The sequence below is a fragment of the Scyliorhinus canicula genome, chromosome 16 (genome assembly GCF_902713615.1).
Source record: "Scyliorhinus canicula chromosome 16, sScyCan1.1, whole genome shotgun sequence".
Lineage (NCBI taxonomy): Eukaryota > Metazoa > Chordata > Chondrichthyes > Carcharhiniformes > Scyliorhinidae > Scyliorhinus > Scyliorhinus canicula.
This window is the reverse complement of record NC_052161.1, coordinates 8,268,112-8,290,699: the sequence shown is the minus strand read 5'-3', so window position 1 is coordinate 8,290,699 and position 22,588 is coordinate 8,268,112. Positions and strand designations below refer to the sequence as shown.

Here is a 22,588-nt window from a genome sequence, read left to right as displayed (position 1 = left end):
GTGTGGGACCCGTACCCCAGTGAGTGTCAGTGTGTGTGGGACCCGTACCCCAGTGAGAGTCAGTGTGTGTGGGTCCTGCACCCCTGTGAGAGTCAGTGTGTGTGTGGGACCCGTACCCCAGTGAGAGTCAGTGTGTGTGGGACCCGTACCCCAGTGAGAGTCAGTGTGTGTGGGACCTGCACCCCTGTGAGAGTCAGTGTGTGTGGGACCTGCACCCCTGTGAGAGTCAGTGTGTGTGGGTCCTGCACCCCTGTGAGAGTCAGTGTGTGTGGGTCCTGCACCCCTGTGAGAGTCAGTGTGTGTGGGACCTGCACCCCTGTGAGAGTCAGTGTGTGTGGGACCTGCACCCCAGTGAGAGTCAGTGTGTGTGAAACCCGTACCCTAGTGAGAGTCAGTGTGTGTGGAACCCGTATCCCAGTGAGAGTCAGTGTGTGTGAAACCCGTACCCTAGTGAGAGTCAGTGTGTGTGGGACCCGTACCCCAGTGAGAGTCAGTGTGTGTGGGTCCTGCACCCCTGTGAGAGTCAGTGTGTGTGTGGGACCCGTACCCCAGTGAGAGTCAGTGTGTGTGGGACCCGTACCCCAGTGAGAGTCAGTGTGTGGTGTGGGACCCGTACCCCAGTGAGAGTCAGTGTGTGTGGGACCCGTACCCCAGTGAGAGTCAGTGTGTGTGGGACCGTTACCCCAGTGAGAGTCAGTGTGTGTGGGACCGTTACCCCAGTGAGAGTCAGTGTGTGTGGAACCCGTACCCCAGTGAGAGTCAGTGTGTGTGGGACCCGCACTCCAGTGAGAGTCAGTGTGTGGGACCCGTACCCCAGTGAGAGTCAGTATGTGTGGGACCTGTACCCCAGTGAGAGTCAGTGTGTGTGGGACCCCAGTGAGAGTCAGTGTGTGTGGGACCCCAGTGAGAGTCAGTGTGTGTGGAACCCGTACCCATTATTTGCCCAACTTATTTTCTTCAGGACCCCAATCTTTTGTTCTAATTCCGGACAAGAACCCACCTTTTATACTTTGAAAAACTGTGAGGGAACGTTACCGTGCCACAGGAGTGGTGACGTTGACCAGCAGATAGCTTTTACGGCAAAACAAGTTTTAATTTAAAAAAAAAAAAAATTTAGATTACCCAATTATTTTTTCCAATTAAGGGTCAATTTAGTGTGGCCAATCCACATCCACATCCTTTAAAAAATACCTGGATGAGCACTTGGCAAATCTTAACATTCTTTTAAAAAATAAATTTAGATTACCCAAACATTTTTTTCCAATTAAGGGTCAATTTAGCATGGCCACTCCACCTACCCTGCACATCTTTGGGTTGTGGGGGTGAAACCCACGCAGACACGGGGAGAATGTGCAAACTCCACACGGACAGTGATCCAGAGCCGGGATCGAACCTGGGACCTCAGCGCCGTGAGGCAGCTCTGCTAACCACGAGGCCACCGTGTTACCCTTACAAGTTTTAATTTAAATTTTTTGACACAAAATTAAACACAATAGCAACAAAAAAATCGCTTACAATTGACAGTCACAACACTTGCTTTCTAACCCTGCCTCTATATAGATACATAAAATGCTGGACAATCTCAGCAGGTCTGACAGCATCTGTGGAGAGAGAAAGAAGCTAACGTTTCGAGTCTGGGTGAGTCTTTGTCAAAGACTCTTTGTCAAGTCATCCAGACTCGAAACGTTAGCTTCCTTCTCTCTCCACCGATGCTGTCAGACCTGCTGAGATTGTCCAGCATTTTCTGTTTTTGTTTCAGATGACAGCATCCGCAGTAATTTGCTTTTATCCCTCTCCGACTACGCCAAATTGTCATGGAAATCATAATAAAGACAAATTCCTCCAGGTTCGATTTAGGGAAATTTATTGACACAAATATATTTGTGGAGAGAGAGTGTTCTAGCTGCAAAGCCAGTGCACTGCACTCTGAGATTCGATTGAAGACAGCATATTTTTTATAGTCTGAAATAACAGTTTGAAGTAAACAGCCATGTTTATATTAAATAGACCTTGGAAAGTATGCAAAATGAAATACGTAGTAGGCGTTCTTGCCCTTGGCTAAAAACAACTCGAGTACACATTTTGTTATCTTTCGGAGGACAATGTGTTATCATAATAAGTCCGAGACCAAAATATTCAGCAGTATTTTGTTTATGTTACCTGACCTACTTATAGTTAACTATAGTCAAGCATTTCCCAGCATGCTTCTAAATTGGCAACCTATTAATTTCCCTTCCACAATTTCTCGCATCCATCACACAGTGGTAGTCTTAAAAGAAGTACCTCCCCTCCTCGGGCTCTCACTCTTCATCATTCACTTCTCAACCCACAGGGTAAGTGGGCATTTGGCCAACTTCCCAGCTCTCTGTTTTGAAGTAGCCACGAGGAGCACTGGAGTAGTAAATCTGTGCTTCAGTATTTTGGTTGTCATTCCAATGCTTCATCGCTCTATCATTTCCCCTTCTCCACTGCCGCAGGGTAAGGAGCCCTGATGGCCATTAGCTCCTCCAAAAGCAGCACAGCTAAAATAGGGAACCTCGTCAGGTAAGTCTCAAACCTGTACCCTCTGTGTGGGGCAATTCTACCTGGATTGAATGGGTCTACTAACCCCATTAGTTAAGCAACGCGACTGTATTATGTGACTGGGTTCTGCATCTTTTCTTTCCAGTGTGGGGAAGGCTTCACAGCTGATGGGAATGGTCGCTGTATCGGTGAGTGGGCATCACTACCTTTCCTGTAATATTTATGATCCTTGGTCAGACCTTCAAGCTTTTTGGTAAGATTCAGTTAGGGACCAATAACATATCGTTTAAAGTAAGTAAAGTTTTAGATTTAAGACACTTGCTCAGCAAAGAAAACCAAAAGATTCCAAGGGTTTTGAACAAACAAAAATAAATTTTACTGAACAAGGTCAGAAAAATAAAACAATTTACCATACCTATCTTATACTCTAACATTCAGGCTACATCTCAGGTACATGTGAATTAACAAACACGCAATGGTCGAACACACCACACTATACAATATATGGCATATGCGACCAAGATGGATTCCATGGATTCTACAACTACCCATGCGTCAATAATGAAATGAAAATCGCTTTATTGTCACAAGTGGGCTTCAATGAAGTTACTGTGAAAAGCCCCTAGTCGCCACATTCCGGCGCCTGTTCGGGGAGGCTGGTATGGGAATTGAACTGCTCTGCTGGCCTGCCTTGGTCTGCTTTCAAAGCCAGCGATTTAGCCCAGTGTGCTAAACCAGCCCCAATAAACACTGTGAGTCAACCAGTCTCATTGAAACTTTGCCTCACGCACAAGGGAGTCCTGGGCGGGATCCTGTGAAAACCGGCGGGGCAGGAAACTCCGGCGTGAAGGAGTGGCGTGAACCACTCTGGTGTCGGGCCGCCCCGAAGGTGCGGAATCCTCGATTAGCTAACGTTATCTCCCTTCTCTCTCCACAGATGCTGTCAGACCTGTTGAGATTGTCCGGTACTTTTGGTTTTCGTTTCAGATTCTAGCGTCTGTAGTAATTTGTTTTTATCTATAACATTTCTTGAGGGTTCCATTCAATTGTTCAATGACCTTGAGTTCTACCTTCCCAACACAAATGGTTTTGCTCTTGGTGGCTGAAGAGAGCTTTTCTCTGACCATGGTTCAGCATCAGAAGGGACAGAAACTGCTGCACCGGTGGCTAACTTAAAGTTTGTCTTGTCTATATCTACCAATATGTTAGCACTCCAGTAGCTTCCAATTGGTTCCTGGATCTCTCCAAAGACAGGCATCTAAATACCATGGATTTTATCTAATTCATGGACATTGTGACCTTTTTGAAGGTGTCTCTTTGTGTACAGGCTTTTTGCTCTGGCACGCACCCTGGCAGTGGCCCATGTTTCTGCATAAATTGCATTGAGTCTCCTTTATGAGGTAGTTTCCCTGTCTGTGCTTTTCCTGCGATTACAGTTAGCGGGGGCTGCTGATGGGTGCTCCTCCTGTCTCCCCTGCATTTTCTACAACAATTTGTCTGCTTTTGAAACAGACTCTACCAAGTTAGCTACTTTTGGGGCAGGGCTGCCCCACCGCCCCCCCCCCCCCCCCCCCCCCCCATCCCCCCACCGTCACCTCGAATAACGGATCCATTATGCTCTCTGACCTCGGCTTGCCTGCTTGGTTGGATTATCTTTGCTAGAATCTTCTCTCAACTGCAGGGAGTTAGATAAGGCATCATCCAACACTGCCATAAACATTCAGTCGCTAATTAACATGGGCAGCACAGTGTTTAGCACTGTTGCTTCACGGCTCCAGGGTCCCAGATTCGATTCCCGGCTTGGGCCACTGTCTGTGCGGAGCCTGCACGTTCTCCCGATGTCTGCGTGGGTTTCCTCCGGGTGCTCTGGTTTCCTCCCACAAGTCCCGAAAGACGTGCTGTTAGGTAATTTGGACATTCTGAATTCTCCCTGGACAGGCACCGGAATGCGGTGACTAGAGACTTTTCACAGTAACTTCATTGCAGTGTTAATGTAAACCTACTTGTGACAATAAAGATTATTGTTGTACCATATGTCTTGGAGTGTCACACCCAGAGTTCTCGGCAAGTCTGTACAATTTATAAATGCATCAATACATTCCCTTTGACTCTGCATTTGTTAACTTTATTTCTCCAGTTGAGGTATGTATCAAGTGCTTTAATGCTTCATTGTACTTAGCTTGTTCCTCATCAGTAAACTGCCTGACTAGGATATTGTCTGCACAGCCACCAATCACATATAACAGTGTACTGACCTGCTCACTGCTCGCAGCAAGGCCGATTGCAGTTCAGTATCTGGCAAAACTCAGACACCAATTCAGCCACGCTTCTGCTTGGCTGAGGCCTGCGATCTTTTCAAAGCTTTCCAGCAATGACAGAGACCTCTCCATAACTGCTTTTTTTTACACTCGCTGCCACCATGTGATATTCCTGGTGTTACTGGGCTAATAAAGAATATTTACAGAGGCTGCTGAGTTCTGTAAAACACCAAGCTCATTGAAACGTCTCTTACTGCAGGCTTCGTCTTACTGTGAGGTTGCACGGGTGAGAGCAAGATCCCGTGATGTTGTATCACTACTTGCGGTCATGTAGACCCCATTTGATTAGCACATTGCACAGTTAGAATTGACCCCTTATGCAACAGAACTGACCCCAAAACTAAACACAGGAAGTGGCCATCGAGCTGTCTGGGAAAGATGGGCAGCGGGATTCTCCGTCGACGGGACCCTCCGCCACGCCGGCAGCGAACCCACGCCCGTGCGTTTCCCGGTGACGTGGGGTGGGCCACAATGAGAAACCCCATTGGCCACGCGAGCAGGAAGGAGAATCCCACCCAGTAAAATATTTATCCGACCTCTTTAGCCGCAAGAATTTCAAGGCCTGTTTATGTATTCTGCTGCGGTTAACCGTTGCTATTTTAGAATGTTTCTCCACTTTTTGTTTTTAGATGCGGATGAATGTGTCCAGTTTCCTGCAGTGTGCCCCAGGGAAAAACCCATCTGTATCAACATGTATGGAGGCTACAAGTGTCGGCCCAACAAGAGGTGCAATCAAGGTTATGAGCCTAATGAGGATGGGACAGCTTGTGTGGGTCAGTATACAAACCCCTGGACAAATCTGGTCTTTTAACTCTTCAACAGTTACATTTATTAAAATATTAAGGACTTCAATGCAACTGCGCTGAATTTCCATTTTACACCGATGTATATTTTATTCCGATGCTCAGTAAACAAATGGCCTGTTTATCAGCGATTACAGAAAAGGCCCCAAAACCCCTGTCCTCAACATTGACAGCTTTGGGAAATTTTTGTACCTCATTCCAGACGTTAATGTTACTTTCATTAGCGGAACACTCGGTTGGATACTGGAAGGATTGATCACCCAGCTCCATCTATTGCTATTTCTTTATATTTATTTTTTAATTAAGTTGCAATTTAGTGTGGCCAATCCACCTTCCCTGCGGGTTGTAGAGGTGAGACCCACGCAGATACGGCAAAAATGTGCAAACTCCACACAGACCGTGACCCAGGGCCGGGATCGAACCCGGGTCCTCGGCGCCGTGAAGCAGCAGTGCTGACCACTGCGCCACCGTGCCGCCCTCAAATATTCCTATTTGTCTTACCCACTTGTCAATCAAGAGGCAATTGACAGATTTCTACCTCGCCCACTATAATTTATCTCGTCTCCCTCCGAAATGTTTCTTCAGAACATAACGAAAGAAATAAAAGCAGCCCTTCCAGCTTCCTCTGCCATTTGGTGACATTGTGGCTGATCTTCTATGTCAACTCCACCTTCCTGCTCTATCTCTAAATCCCTTAATTTCCTTCATATCCAAAAAGTCTAATGAACTTAGTCTTGAATTTATTCCACAGCGGAACATCCGCAACTCTCTGGGTGCCTGGTCAGCTCTCAACAATTGCTAAGAAGCAGTGCCAGAGCCATAACATTTTAAAGTTTAAGGTGGTGCAGAAAGATCAATTTGTTCCAGGAGTGATAAGAAATAAGGGGCGGAATTCTCCGCACCCACAAAAAATCGGGAAGGCCGTCGTGAACTCGGCCGAGTTTCACGACGGCCTCGGAGGCCGCTCCTCTCACCTTATTCACCCCCACCCGAGGGCTAGGAGCGGCCCTCCGTAATTCTCGTCCGCCGGGCCTTGACACTTGTGCCAAGGCAGCGCGCTGAGAATGACGCGGCCGGCGCGCCTAAGTGACATCAGCCGCGCATGCGCAGATTGGCCGGCTACAACCCGCGCATGCGCGGTTGCCGTCTTCCCCTCCGCTGCCCCGCAAGACGTGGTGGTTTGATCTTGCGGGGCGGCGGAGGGAAAAGAGTGTGTCCCTTTGAGACGCTGGCCCGACGATCGGTGGGCACTGAACGCGGGCCAGTCCCCTCCCGAGCACGGCCGTGGTGCTCACTCCCCTCTCCGCCCCCCCAAGCTTCAAACCAGCTTTTGGTGCCATGTTCACGACGGCAGCGACCAGGTGTGGTTGCCGCCGTGATGAACCGGTCGTGAACGGCAGGCCGCTTGGCCCATCCGGGTCGGAGAATTGCCGGTCGCCATGAAAAACGTTAACAAACATTATTAAAGAAAAACAATATTTAAACTTCTAAACTTCAACCCTAACAATAGCAGCTCACATACAGTTTCTTAACCTTGACACACTATTTCCCATTAAACAACACCGTAACAGAACATGCAGCTCTCATGCCACTTTCACAGGTAAACAAAGGTAATAACTTGCAATTTCTCTTCTGGTTGGAACTTTTGATCCAAAGCCTTCCTCGGTGGCAACGTTCAGGATATTCGCAGTCGATTTCCAAAGCCTTCTCCTGTACCTGTTTGAAACAGCATTCCTTCTCACTCCCTAAGCTCCGCCCACTCCTGTTTATACAAAAAAAATAGACCCGTGCTATTGATGTACAACTGACCTTCCATGGTAGCATGGTGGTTAGCATAAATGCTTCACAGCTACAGGGTCCAAGGTTCGATTCCCGGCTGGGTCACTGTCTGTGTGGAGTCTGCACGTCCTCCCCGTGTGTGTGTGGGTTTCCTCCGGGTGCTCCGGTTTCCTCCCACAGTCCAAAGATGTGCGGGTTAGGTGGATTGGCCATGCTAAATTGCCCGTAGTGTCCTAAAAAGTATGGGGGGGTTGTTGGGTTACGGGTATAGGGTGGATACGTGGGTTTGCGTAGGGTGATCATTGCTCGGCACAACATCGAGGGCCAAAGGGCCTGTTCTGTGCTGTACTGTTCTATTTATTTATGGACAAAGAGGCCATCGGACTCTGTAACGGGCTAATAGCTGGTCAGACAGGCATGTCCCGAATAACAATGGATCTGGGGCATCCTGTGCATTTTCACTAATGCATTTCAGTCTGACTGTGAAGATGTAACGTGGCCAGTGGCCAGGGGTGGGAGGATCCCTCTAACTCTGAGCTAGCAGGGTTTTCCTTCAGTCGGTTTAACGCCAAACCTACCTGCTACGATGGGGGTCTCATTTCTGGACCCAATTTCCTGATATCTCCCTGGTGTGACACTGAGATAGAGAATTCCAAAGGCACACAATCCTGTGAGTGAAGAGATTGCTCCTCACTTCAGTCTTCAATGGCCCTCACCTTATTCTGAGACGGTCCCGTGTTTTTGATTACCCGGCTGGGGAAAACATTTTCTCTGCCGCCTTTCACAACATCTCAAAGTTGAAGTTTGGCCTTTGTTGAAATGATTGCTTCAGTTCACTTTCCAGTCAATGGAAACCCCATCCCCGCACCCCTGCCCTCATGCCCCCCCCACCCCCCCACCGCGAAGATGTTGATGGAATTCATCACGTTCCAGAAACAGAAACGAAAACAGAATGAAAGTCTAAAGCGGGTGATTTTGGACGATTCATTCCGGTGCTAAACATCTGGGATCCCGAGCTGTCACATGGGTTTAGATCGTGTTTCGGGTAAGCTGCCATATTAGTAAATATATTGACACGTGTCAGCAGCAGGCACAGGCAGGACTTTCTGCCATTTAAATGACCTTCTGGCACTCATTCAGGAGGTTGCATGGCACTTTGGTGGCTGGCATTGGATCTAGAATCTTCTCCAAAGATTGGTCAGCTAATTGGGATTGAACCAGCCGCTGCAGAGGTTTCTGAGCACTACTTGAAGGTAATCACACCCGCTGTTCACTGCCTGCCGCTGGTTTGAAGAAGGCATTTGAAAGCTTTCAGGAGATTTTCTCAAGGACGGTTTGTCAAGGTTTCTGTAATATTCAAGCAGTGTTCATTCTGGAAGTCCTCTGAGGACGTCAGGTAAAAAGAGTGAGTGCGGTGTGCTCCTCCCCCATATCGGTTACCTTCCAAGAGTCACCAGGAGAAAGGGAGTGCTTGTTGCTTATGGGCACCCTGCTAGGGATCACCCTTGGTTTGCATGAGGGATGGGTTGAGGACATGAGTCCTGGAAGAGCATGAGGAGTTGCTGGAGGAGAGACAGTCAGGAGAATAAGGAAGACTCCATCCAACTATCGCAGCTACTGGGAACCTTCCTCCACCAAGACGTTCAGTGCTGCTTTGGAGAATCTGTGTACCCTCTCCACGGTCCATGAAACCTACTGCTGTGTATCAGCCAGAACCATAAGATATAGGAGCAGAAATAGGCCACTCAGCCCATCGAGTCTGCTCCTCCATTCAATCTTGGCTGATATTTTTCTCATCCCCATTCTCCTGCCTTCGCCCTCGATCCCCTTATTAATCAAGAGCCTATCTACCTCTGTCTTAAAGACACGCAGTGATTTGGCCTCCACTGCCTTCTGCGGCAATTCACCACCCTCTGGCTGAAGAAATTCCTCCTCATCTCAGTTTTGAAGAATTATCCCTTTAGTCTGAGATTGAGTCCTCTGCTTCTAGTTTCTCCTACAAGTAGAAACATCCTCTCCACGTCCACTCTATCCAGGCCTCTCAGTGTTCTGTAACTCCATATCTTCAATGCAAATGGGAGCCTGGGGTACACAGGGAATCGGAGGATCCCGACAGTGCAGAAAGAGCCCATTCGGCTCAGCGGGTCTGCATCGACCCTCTGAGAGAGCACCCAACCTAGGCCCAATTCCCCACCCTATCCCCATAACCCCACCTAACCTTTGGAAGCCAAGGGGAAATTTTAGCATGGCCAATCCACCCAACCTGGGCATCTTGGGTGGCATGGTCTTACAGTGGTTAGCACTGTTGCTTCACAGCTTCAGGGTCCCGGTTCGATGCCCGCTTGGGTCACTGTGGAGTCTGTATGTTCTCCCCATGTCTGCGTGGGTTTCCTCCGGGCGCTCCAGTATCCTCCCACAAGTCCCGAAAGACGTGCTGTTAGATGAATTGGACATTCTGAATTCTCCCTCAGTGTACCCGAACAGGCGCCGGAGGGTAGCGACTAGGGGATTTGCTGTGAACACTTGGGTGTGTAACCTGGACTGATGGTTTGACTGAGGGAAGGCTGCCCTGGCACAGGTGCTGCTTTCTAACTGAGACCCTTGTGAAAGGAATTCTTGGAAGAAGAGGCGACAAGGTATCGTGACAAGCACCCATGCGTTACCAGCCCCTCCACGGCAGATCGCGTGCTCATTTATCTCATTGCTGATTCGGGGACCTCGCTGGGATTTGCCTGCAACACAACAGTGACCACACTGGAAAACAATAGTTCATTGAGTGTCTGAAAGGCACAACCTCAGTTTTGAACAGAGCGAGTGGGGCTAATTGGGTGGCTCTTTCAAAGGGCCAACACAAGCATGATGGGCTGAATGGCCCCCTTATGTTCTACAGTATCCAACATTAAATTGTATGACTAATGCAGATTGATTTGGTGACAGCAGCAAAGTTTTGAAACACAGAAGAGCTTTGCAATGAGCTCTTTGCATTTGTTCTCGGGGCTTGAGCGTCGCCAACAGGCCCAGCATTTATTTCCCATCCCTAACTCCACCTCAATCAGTTCTTACGGTTCTTCAGCAACCAGTTCTTCAAGGAACCACCAAAGGAATGTTCCCTGGTGCTCCTCGCCAATACTCCACTGACTGGAGGTCGGCGGCCTCCGTTTCGCAATCCGCTCCGGCCCGCACACCACCCAGATCATTCCCTCAATATCTATACATCAACACATCCCACCACTAGCCCCTGACAGCTCTCAGGAATCTTCTCCCTAACACAGATGTCCTGAGGACAAGTACATTGAGTAAGAATAAGTCTAGGCCACAGAAAAAGAATATTCGGTCCATCTGGTCGGTTCTGATGTTCTTGCTCCACATGAGCTTCCTTCATGTGTTTATCTAGTTGTTCCTCAAATGTATCTATGTTATTTACTTCAGGTTCTCCCTGTGGGAGTAAATTCCACATTCCCCCCCTCTCTCTGGTTCTCCTGAATTCCCTGTGGGATTTATTAGTGACTGCCCATATTTATGACTTCCGGGTTTTTAGCCCTCAAATGGCAACATTTTCTATGTCTACCCTCTCAGAGCCTTTCATTCTCTCAAGAGCTGTGTTAGGTCACCTCTCGGCCTTCCCTTTTCCAGAGAAATGAGCCGCAGTCTGTTCACAAATTGAAACAGAACATGCCAGAAATGCTCAGCAGGTCTGGTAGCATGTACTCGGCAACTGGGTCTGTACTCGTTGGAGTTTAGAAGGATGAGGGGGGGGATCTTATTGAAACTTGCAGGATACTGCGAGGCCTGGATAGAGTGGACGTGGAGAGCATGTTTCCACTTGTAGGAAAAACTAGAAGCAGAGGTCACCATCTCAGACTAACGAGACGATCCTTTCAAACAGAGATGAGGAGGAATTTCATCAGCCAGAGGGTGGTCAATCTGTGGAACTCTTTGCCGCAGAAGGCTGTGGAGGCCAAATCACTGAGTATCTTTAAGACAGAGATAGATAGGTTCTTGATCAATAAGGGGATCAGGGGTTATGGGGAGAAGGCAGAAGAATGGGGATGAGAAAAATATCAGCCATGATTGAATGGCGGAGCAGAGTGGCCTAATTCTGCTCCTCTGTCTTATGGTCTTATGGTTTTATGTGTGGAGAAAGACACAGAGGCAGAGAATGAGACAACAGGTAACAGATCTGTGGCCTTTCACCGGCATATGTTCAGTAGATCCTCTCAGTTCCGGTATCGTGGTAACCACAAACTGTATTTAGCCAAACGAGATTGTGACGAGTTTACTAGAGCCTGTGGTCCCTGGATGCATAAGGAAACTGATCAGCTGCCTGGAGATAGTCGGCCAGCGACAGTCCAGGTTTAAACTCCAGGCAGGCTTGGGGGGCCCATCTAACATGCCTGGCCACAGTTGCGGCTGAAGTTTGACCTCTTTTGTTTTAATTTTATTTTTTTTTATATAAATTTAGATTAGCCAATTATTTTTTCCAATTAAGGGGCAATTTAGCGTGGCCAATCCACCTACTCTGCACATTTTTGGGTTGTGGGGGCGAAACCCACACAGACACGGGGAGAATGTGCAAACTCCACACGGACAGTGACCCAGAGCCGGGATCGAACCTGGGACCTCAGCGCCGTGAGGCAGTTGTGCTAACCACTAGGCCACCGTGCTGCCCTCTCTTTTGTTTTTATATTCAATTCTTCTATTTGCAAACCTCCGTTATCCGTTCAGGCTTTTATCTAGTGACTTTATCAACTGCTGGGAAGAATGTTAACTGGAACTTCTGCTCCAATCCAACAGCCATTTGTGTTGAGACTTGGAGTCAATGCTTCATGATTTGGACAACATCTGTTTAAAAAAAAACATTGGGATCTCCTGATTGTTACTGACCAATTTACAGCTCCTTAATAATATCCCTCTCGGCATGCAAATCCTGAAACGGAACGTGCTTTTCTGAGCAACGCTATCATCTCAATCATTGTACCGTAGCACGATTAACATATCTTACTGTTCAGTAGGTTTCCTGTTTATTTTTATGTCCTTTTTTTTAAACCTTCAGAATTGGCAGTCGAACCATTGTGCAGATGGATTTATTTATGGTCTTAACTTTGTAGGATTTCTCTCTCTTTCTTTCTCTCCGTGACTCCCTCTCGAAGGTCAATTCTTAGATGGCCCAATATTGAATTACTCAATAATAAAAACTGCAAATGCTGGGAATGCTCAGCGGGTCTGGCAGCATCCGTGGAGAGTGAAACAGAGTTAACGGGCGGAATTGTCCGCTCCCCACGCCAGGTGGGAGAATCGCGGGAGGGCCGGGTGACTCACGACACACCCCCCCTGGCACCCCCCGCGATTCTCCCACCCCCCGCTCGGAAGAATCACTGCTCGCCGTTTTTCACGGCGACCAGCGATTCTCCGGCCCGGATGGGCCGAGCGGCCTGCCATTCCCGACAGGTTCACGACGGCGGCAACCACACCTGGTTTGAGGTGCTCAAATGCTGGTTTGAGGCTTGTGGGGGGCGGAGAGGGGAGTGAGCACCACAGCCGTGCTCGGGAGGGGACTGGCCCGCGATCGATGCACACCGATCGTCGGGCCGGAGTCTCAAAGCGACGCACTCTTTCCCCTCCGCCGCCCCGTAAGATCAAGCCGCCACGTCTTGTGGGGCAGCGGAGGGGAAGACGGCAACCGCGCATGCGCGGATTTGAGCCGTCAGCCGTCGTGACGTCAGCCGCGCATGCGCTGGTTGGAGCCGGCCAACCTGCGCATGCGCGGCTGACGTCACTTAGGCAAGCGTCAAGGCCCGGCGGCCGAGAGTTACGGAGCGCCGCTCCTAGCACCCCGGGTGGGGGAGAATAAGGTAAGAGGAGCGGCCTCCGAGGCCGTCGTGAAACTCGGCCGAGTTCACGACGGCCTTCCCGATTTATCGCGGGAGCGGAGAATTCTGCGCAACGTTTCAGGCCGATGACTTTTCATCAGAACTGGAAAAAGTATTTTAGCTATATCCTCTTCCTCCCAATGTGTTGTGCAGACGACATAAAGTTGGGTGGGAGGGCGAGCTGTGAGGAGGAGGCAGGGATGCTTCAGTGTGATTTGAACAAGTTGAGTGAGTGGGCAAATGCATGACGGATGCAGCATAATGTGAATAAATATGAGGTCATAGCGAGAGGATTCGAGTACAGGAGCTGGGATGTCTTGCTGCAATTATCCAGGGCCTTGATGAGGCCACACCTGGAGTAGTGTGTGCAGTTTTGGTCTCCTTATCTGAGGAAGGATGTTCTTGCTCTCAAGGGAGAGCAGTGAAGGTTTACCAGACTGATTCCAGGGATGGCAGGACTGACGTACGAGGAGAGATTGAATCAGTTAGGATTGTATTCACTGGAGTTTAGACGAATGAGGGTGGGGGGGATCTCATAGAGTTACAAAATTCTACCAGGACTAGATAGGGTGGATGCAAGGAGGATGTTCCTGATAGTGGGTGTGTCCAGAACCAGAGGGGTCACAGTCTGAGTATTTGGGGTTGACCATTTAGGACAGAGATGAGGAGACATTTCTTCACCCAAAGAGTGGTGAGCCTGTGGAATTCATTACCACTTTGAGGCTAAGACATTGAATACATTCAAGAGGTGGCTAGATATGGCACTTGATATGGGGAGAAAGAAGGATTACGCTATTGAGTTGGACAATCAGCCATGATTGTGACGAATGGCAGAGCAGGTTCGAAGGGCCGAACGGCCTCCTCCTGCTCTTACTTTCTATGTATGCATGTAAATCTCCTTTTTGTTTACTCATCAGCTCTATTCCTCCTTTTAGCACCCTTTCACTATTTATATGATCTTGGAAAACTCTGACATTCCTGCTTATGTTGGCTTTTCGTACGCACTCTTTGTTTCCCGTATTTGATTTGGATCATCCTTATTCGGCCTGGTTCTCAGGTGTACTTTCCACCTGACACCTGTCATAAACACCCCTTTTCTCCTTTACCTTAATTTCTATCTCCTGTGTCATCCGGGGAACTCTGGATTTGTTTTTCTATCTTTCTCTTTCGAGGGAGACATATCTGGACTTTGCTCGAATCATCTCGTCTGTGCGGGTAGCCCATTGTTCAGCTACCGTTTTACCCACCAACCTTTGGCTGCAGTTAATTCAGCCCAGATTACGTCTTACCCCATTGAAGTTGGTTTTCCCAGTTATTTCTCTCAGGACCTCTGGAAATTAGCCCCTCTGTCCATGCCTGGACTGAGGCTGGAATGAGGTCAGGAGCAGAGAGGCCCTGGCGGAACCCAAACTGAGCGTCAGCGGACAGGTTATTGTTGAGTAACCATCACTTGGTAGCAATGTCGACGTCTTCCATCGCTTTGCTAATGTTTGGGAGTTGACGAATGGGATGATAATTGTCCAACTTAGATTTCTTCTGAAAAATACTTTTTTAACTGGATTTGCATTTATTTGTAAATACATTGCAAGGAACATAAGACAGAAATAATGAGAAATGGACAAAATGGCAATACGAAAGGAAAATAGACAGATATAAATACTAGGGTAACATATGCACAGATATGGGATCCCTAACTTTGGGCTCCCAGTGATTGGCTACCACAACCGTACTGCATTAATGATCAACATGTTGCCTCCTGGTATTAAAACATACCAGGTGCGTATTTTCTCCCACCCAGGTGTACCTTGGTGTTGTTGTCATGGCCGCACCCATGTGATTTCTTACCATTGGTCCCCCCCCTGATTCCTCTGCCCTGCTTACCTTGTGCTCTGGCTTGTACCTCCTCTCTCCCCTTCTTCCATTCCCCCCCGCCCAATCTTCCATTATCCGTTTCCGCCCTCCCTCCCCATCCCTGCTAACCAGCCCCCTTCCCCCTTTCTCTTACTGGTTGCTGGTCATGTATAGGTCTTCGCTCAAGCCGGTGAATTGCTTCCACGTGTTGTGGGAGCCTTCTTCCGATCCTCTAGTGGTGAATTTTATTGTTTGCAATTGAAGGAATTCTGCTGAGTCGGACAGGCAGCCTGTGGCCTTGGCTGGCGCTGTTGATCTCCAGCCGAGCAAATGTCTCTGGCAGGCGATCAGGGAGATGAAGACTGGGGCCCTCTCTCTGTAACGGGTTCCGGCTGACACCCTGAAGACCGCCACTAATGGCCATGGCTCCACCCTCACCCCCCACAACCTTGATCGTGGCCTCGAAAAAGGTGGTCTAGCCCAACAAGTCTGGGACAGGACCAGAACATGTGGGAGTGGTTTGGCTGGGCCTTGCTGGCACCGTCCACATTTGTCCTCCCCTTCCAGGAAGAACTCGCTCATGCATGTTCTGGTCCAATGCGTCCTGTGCACTACTTTTAGCTGCGTTAGGTTCAGTTCTGAGCATGAGGAGACTGAGTTCATGCTGTGCAGTGCTTCGAGCCAGTGCTTTCTTGTAGACCAAACATAACTGGACAATTTTCACATTGTGGGTAAATGTCAGTGTTGTAGCAACAGCTTGGCCAGGTCGAGTTCTGCCGCACAAATCTTTAATACAGCAGCTGAGATGTTTGGCTCTTGGCTTGCCCCCCATTGAGGATGGGGATTCTCACGCCGTTAATTGTTTCATTGGCAGTAATGAGCATTGGCACATCCTGAGGTCATAAAGGACGCAATGTAAATAAAAGTCTTCCATTTCTTCTCCAATTGGAAATTAATTGTCAAGCTCAGTCAGGGTGCATGGTGCAGAGAAAATGCCGGAGTGACGTTGCAGACAGACTCTTCCAAGACTAAGAGACTTGAGTTAGGGTTGTGCAGAATAACCTTCCCACTGTGTTGTGCTGAACCCAAGGTTATATCCAACTCAAGTCTACTTGTACCAACAACCCTGACTGACCCAGATCCCAACACCGTTCACCTTGACAGACATAAACACGTTGGCTTACGTAATTCAATAGCCAAACCAAATTCTCTGCACATTTATGGGGTATCAATGAGGTAAGGACGGAACTGGGCTAAATAAATTGAAGTCAAAGGTTGGCAGGAAAAATATAGCTGAACAGTGGGTTACATTCAAAGAAATGGTTCGAGCTCAGGACATTCCCGCAAAAGGGAAAGGTGGATCACACAAATCCAGAGCTCCCTGGACGAAAAAAGAGATAGCAATTAAGATAAGGAAGCAAAAGTGAGTTTATGACAGGTGCCAGGTAGAAAATGCAACTTAGAAGCAGGTTGGATATAGAAAGCACAGACAGGAGGTGAAAAAACAAATAAGAGAAGCAAAGGGAGAGTATGAACAGATACTGGCAGCCAACCTAAGAGTAAATCTCAAAGTCTCCTTTCAGCATTTAAATAGCAAAACGGTGGTAAAAAGATGGGTAAGGGCGATGAGGAGCCAAAATGGGGGCTCACCCATGGAGGCAGAGGGCATAGCTAAGGTATAATGCAAGTGAATGAATACTTTGAACCTGTATTTACGATGGAAGAAGATGTCACCCAGGTCATGGTAAAAGATTAAGTAATTCGGACACCGATTTAAAGTTGAAAAGGAGGAGGTGTTGGAGAGGTTATCTGCATTTAAAGTTGATAAGGCACCGGGACCAGATGAGATGCATCCAAGGAGACAGAGAGAAGTGAGAGTGGAGATTCAGAGGCACTGGCCATAACTTTTCAGCCTTCCTTTGACCCAAGGGTGGTCTCAGAGGACTGAAGAATTGCAAACATTCCCCCCTTGTTCAGAAAAGAGCGTAAGGGTAAGACTAGCAACTACCGACCAGTCAGCTTAACTTGGGTGGTGGTGAAACGTCCAGAAACTATAATTCAGGATAATGTTAATAGTCACGCTGGCAATGCCAAGGGACCTGGGTGCCAGGTTGCTTGTGCAAAGGATCGTACCCGGGGGTGCCCTTCCCTTAACAGGTGGGGTGAGGAGGGACTCAAGGACCCCCCCCCAAGAGCTAAGTTGGGGCAGTGGGGATGTCCAGAGACCATGGTGGGATGCCTAATGGGGGTCGAAAGCTCGGAGTGGCATTCAAAACTGGCTCAGCTCAGCTCGCCAGTGCAGGAAATGAGGTAAGTGCAGCCTCTGTGTGGCGTTCCCCGCAGAGGCCAAAAGAAAATGGCAGACTCCCGTTAGGTAACGGGGTAGTTCTTGGCTCTGCAGGTGCTGTGAGACACCCCGTTATACACGTCCAAAACGAGATTTTCTTTTTCCTTAAATCGGGCCCAGGAACCTCACATTCCACAAACAGCACTGGTGCGAGCTCAATCGTTAACTTTAAAACCGAGATTTGTTTCATCCAAAGATATTGAGGAATATGTGGCAAAGATGGGCATGTGGCACAAAGATACTGACCAACCATGATCTGATTAAACAGCAGAACAGGTTTGAGGGGCTGAATGGCCTCCTCCTGTTCCTAGGAAATTGGATATGGCCTGGGATACAAAACAGGTGGAATTGCTCTTTTCCACCGGTATTCCTGCCCGATATTCAAATCCATCAATGTCAATGTGGAAGCTATGCAAAATATAACTTGCTTTGTGTCCTCCTTGCCTTCACTAAATTTCACCCACTCTCCGAGGTAATGTCTTAAAACCTTGTAGCATCATCCCTTTTGTCATTTAATTACTCAGCCTAGCTCTCACAGGCTTCCCCCTTTGATTTTTCTTCTCCCTCTCCTATTGACCCCAGGAATGCCCTTCTTCGCCCCCCCCCCCCCCCCCCCCCCCCGGCCCCCAGCAACCTTCCCTGCCTCTCGACTTGCTCAAAATCTGTTCCAGCTCCCATTTTCCCACTTCCGATGAAAGATCACCCACCTGATAATGTTAATTGTGTTTCTCTCTCCACAGATGCTGCCGGACCCGCTGAGTGTCTCAAGCATTTTCTGTTTCTAATTCAGATTTCCGGTCTCCGCTCCTGTTTAAATGGCGGGGCTGCTCTCCGTCCTGAAGAATATTTAGATACTAATTCTCCTCCTTTTTCTCTCTTCTTCCATCCTTCCCCTCGTGGATTTTCATTATTGCCGGACAGCTCAAATCGCTTACTTCGGAGGAGGCTTTTCGTCAGCTTCCAGACTCTCTGCCTATCTCGACCAGGCTGCTGTGGTCCTGCTCGGCCTAGTCCACAGGCTTCTAGCCTGAAGCCTTGACCCTTCGATGCACCCCAACAACTCGACATTTGGAACCCTCAGTCTTCCACAGCCTAAACTGTCAACGGGTTCCACAGAATAGAAAGAGCTCGGCAAATGTTCAGTCACTGGTTCTCTGCTGTCTAATGCGCCAATGAACACACGCCCTGAGATAACATAACTTTCTGATTGAATTATAAAAATGCAGTGTTGTTGTCATATTATCCCAGTCCCAGCATACTACAGCTTAGCAATCTTGAGAGGTGCTTTATCTCAATTTGGTTAAATGGCACAACAGCGAGACACAAGACAGCAAACAACCAGCAAAAAACATGCACACACACCCACTAACCCCCACCCACAACCATACACCCCGACACAATCATATAGACACCCACATACGCATGCAGATTCAGTTACACAAACACATCAACCCAAATGCACATACAAACACGCAAACTCACACAAATACGCCTGCAGACATGCATGCAAACACAAGGAGACATTCGCGCACATATCTACAAACTCACCTGTACACAAAAAACACCCGCATGCTTACAAAACACACGTTTGTGCACATAAAACACAACTAAACATGCACGCTCAAGTCAACAAATACACGCACACATACAAACATATTTACATAGTCACACATAACCACATACATACGCACACACACCCACACACAGTAGCACCTACAGGAACACACACACTCATACACCCCCACACAATAATAGACACTAACACACTAGCAGGCATTCACCCGATCATCACACACATTCAAACACACAGTCACAAACTAACACACATACACTAATACACAGTAACACACACTCATACACCCCCCCACAATAATAGACACAAATGCACATTCACAGGCACACACACGATCATCGCACACATTCACACACACAGTCACAAACTAACACACACACACTCTCGCACACACATTAATACAGACTCACGCATACACATGATTATACTAACACACAGTAAGATACACACTCACACAGTAACACACACTCACACGCATGATTATCACACACATTCACACTACACACATTCACACACTATACCACAGTCACACATTCTCGCACACACACTAATACACACTCACGCATACACACGATCACACACACACAGTAAGACACACAATAACACACTCTCACATGCATGATTATTACACACATTCACACATTAGAAAAGTCACACACTCATGCATATACACGATCACACACAGACATTCACACGCACTAACACACTCACACGCATTCACACGCACTATCACAGTCACACACAGTCACAAACACAATAACACACACTCACGCGCACAAATAAAGGCTCATGCAGCACTCTGTTATATCTTTGCACAATGCTTAAAAGAATAGGAATAAATTGAGTGAAATTGTTTCATCGTCCTGCCGAGTGAACTAGCTGGAAGGTGAGCTGTGGTGTTGAGTTGTACACAATGACTCTGTGTGGAGGCTGATGTGTATTGGTGTTTTGTGGTTGGAGCCACCACCCTGTACAGTTTATAGAACTGGGCAACGTGACAAGGCTCGGCTCTTCCGTTTCTTCAACCCTGCGGGTGGGCACCTGCTGTGGGCCGACCCGAGCCAAAACTGCCCCAAGCTTCGCAGATGGCGCCTGACAGTCAAAGAGGCAAATTTGCAATTTCATGGAAGATCGAAACCTCAGCCCAAACCTGGTGAAGGATGGCATCTGAACCCACCGCACAATGGATTGAAATGATGGTCGGGTCACCAGTTGAACTGTTACGCTGCTACCTGAGTATCCATGTTTGAGTTGCAGCTTTACTCATCGACCTGTTATATAATGAAGCTAATGTACAAACCACTCGAGCAAGTGAAGGGAGTGTGGGAGGGAATGGGATGGCGGGTGGGGGTGGGGGGGGGGGGGGGGTGCAACCTTGCCGATCTGTTCAACAAGTCTGCGATCCTAGACTTTTCCTGCCATGTGTTCCCAAGCCGGACACCATTGGGCAGATGAAATGCCGGGGGCTTCCTCCAAAAAGGAGGAAAGCGATGGTATCAGAGGGCAGAAAGGTGCCACCTCCGGCTCTAAAACCTCTCAGACCGCTGGTGGAAGAGGCAATGGGCGAATCCTCTTGTCTTGGCCGGAGAAACCTTGCGCGGTATCACCATCAAATCCAAAGGGTGGTTGGTTTAGTATTCAGCAGGCGCCCAATGGTGAAGGGGAGGATTCTCCGGGAGGTTGGCACATACTGTTGGGGGCGGGGGTGTAGATTAAAGAAATAAAGCAAACATCAAAATCCAAACTGGCACACAGGCCTTTTCTAGTGTTCAGTGGGCCACTGCTCCCCCTTCAGGCCACAACAGTTGTGTTCCATTGTTGCCACCATTATACTCCAGCCCTGGCGAATGGGCATCACACGGCACAGAATGGCATCAAGTCTGGTGTTTGCTGATTCGGGTGGACTTTAGCCGTCCCTGACGGTTTTGACCATATATACCAGATCCTGGGCCACTGCACGTGCAGCCCAGGGGTTAGAAGTTGGTGTGCCGCAGGAATTTCAAAACTCACACAGAGAATGAGGCACAACGACAAGCCATTCACCCCATCCGCCTGGCCCACTCTGATATTTATGCTCCACGTGAGCCTCCTCCTTCTTGATGAATATTACACTGTGGCTTGTACAACAGATTGATTTATTTTTGAATGATTTATTTATAATATTTTCTAAGGCAAGAATTGGGCACTTTCTCAGCCGGGGACAGGGGATTTGTTTTGTTCAAGCAGTCAATGCCCTCCTCCAGATAATTGTTTATGAGCTCAAACATTCATCGATTAAAGTCGTGGCTTGAATATGATGCCATCGTGTGGCGCATGAATGTGATGTCATCATGTGGCGCTGGAATGTGATGTCATCATGTGGCGCTGGAATGTGATGTCATCATGTGGCGCATGAATGTGATGTCATCATGTGGCGCTGGAATGTGATGTCATCATGTGGCGCATGAATGTGATGTCATCATGTGGCGCTGGAATGTGATGATGTCACACTGCATGGGTTCTTCCCCTTGGCCTTCCTGTTCCAGTGTGGCGGTAGCTTCCTCACGGGCGTCGCTCCAGGCACTCAGCCAGAGCACAGACTCCGATCCCGGTCCGCTCCTGTTCAGTTCCGCACTGAAATCAAGTTGAAGTCGAGACATTCAAGGCAGAGGCTGCCCTGCCCCTAAGCAGAAAGAGCGGGAAACTGAGAGTGGAGAGGCCTCGGGCGGTTCCCTGCAGCCAGGAGCAAAGAGTGTTGGAGGGAGCCAAGGTATAGGGGATTTTCCCTCGGGCACGGACCCTCCACTATGGGATGGAAAGCTTGTGCCCCGACGATAAAGGAGGCATGCTGCAAAAATGGGAAAGAGTCCTAAAATATCCAAATAAAAACAAAATGCTTTCTTAAAATAATACAACCCTACGCTGGGAACAAAAACACAATGAGCGAAGTCGAAGTTGAAAAGCTATCACATAGTTCAGATACTGCAAATAACTTACACCAGTTCAATGCAGGTGTGCCCCAAGTGCATCTGGATAACACTGAATTATCAACCCAACTCCCATTGGACACAATCCAGAGTCAAAACATGAGATATATGATGGCAGCCCTGAGGAACTTTCTCCCACTCAAACCTCACCATGGATACGGCAAAGGCTATAGGCCCTGACAATATTCTGGCAATAGTACTGAAGACTTGTGTTCCAGAACGTGCCGCGCCCCTAGCCAAGCTGTTCCAGCACAGCTACAACACTGGCATCTACCCAGCAATGTGGAAAATTGCCCAGTTTGTCATGTACACAAGAAACAGGACAAGCCAACCAAGCCAAGTACCCCATCAGTCTGGGCAGCACGGTGGCACAGTGGTTAGCATTGCTGCCTATGGCGCCGAGGTCCCAGGTTCGATCCCGGCCCTGGGTCAATGTCCATGTGGAGTTTGCACATTCTCCCCGTGTCTGCGTGGGTTTCGCCCCCACAGCCCAAAAGATGTGCAGGATAGGTGGATTGGTCACGCTAAATTGCCACTTAATTGGAAAAGGTAATTGGG

The 22,588-nt window shown here is 48.4% G+C and overlaps 1 protein-coding gene across 2 annotated transcripts in view; it reads left to right on the top strand.

The window, feature by feature from the left end:
* Positions 1–19,478, top strand: part of crtac1b (cartilage acidic protein 1b) — a 373,155-nt gene extending 353,677 nt beyond the window's left edge. For both annotated transcript variants that reach the window (XM_038773324.1, XM_038773323.1), the window contains exons 13-15: positions 2,669–2,711; positions 5,471–5,614; positions 18,413–19,478. In XM_038773324.1, the coding sequence (XP_038629252.1) occupies positions 2,669–2,711; positions 5,471–5,614; positions 18,413–18,522 (297 nt within the window). In that variant the 3' untranslated portion in view covers positions 18,523–19,478. The remainder of the gene's footprint in view (positions 1–2,668; positions 2,712–5,470; positions 5,615–18,412) is intronic.
* Positions 19,479–22,588: the final 3,110 nt, after the last annotated feature.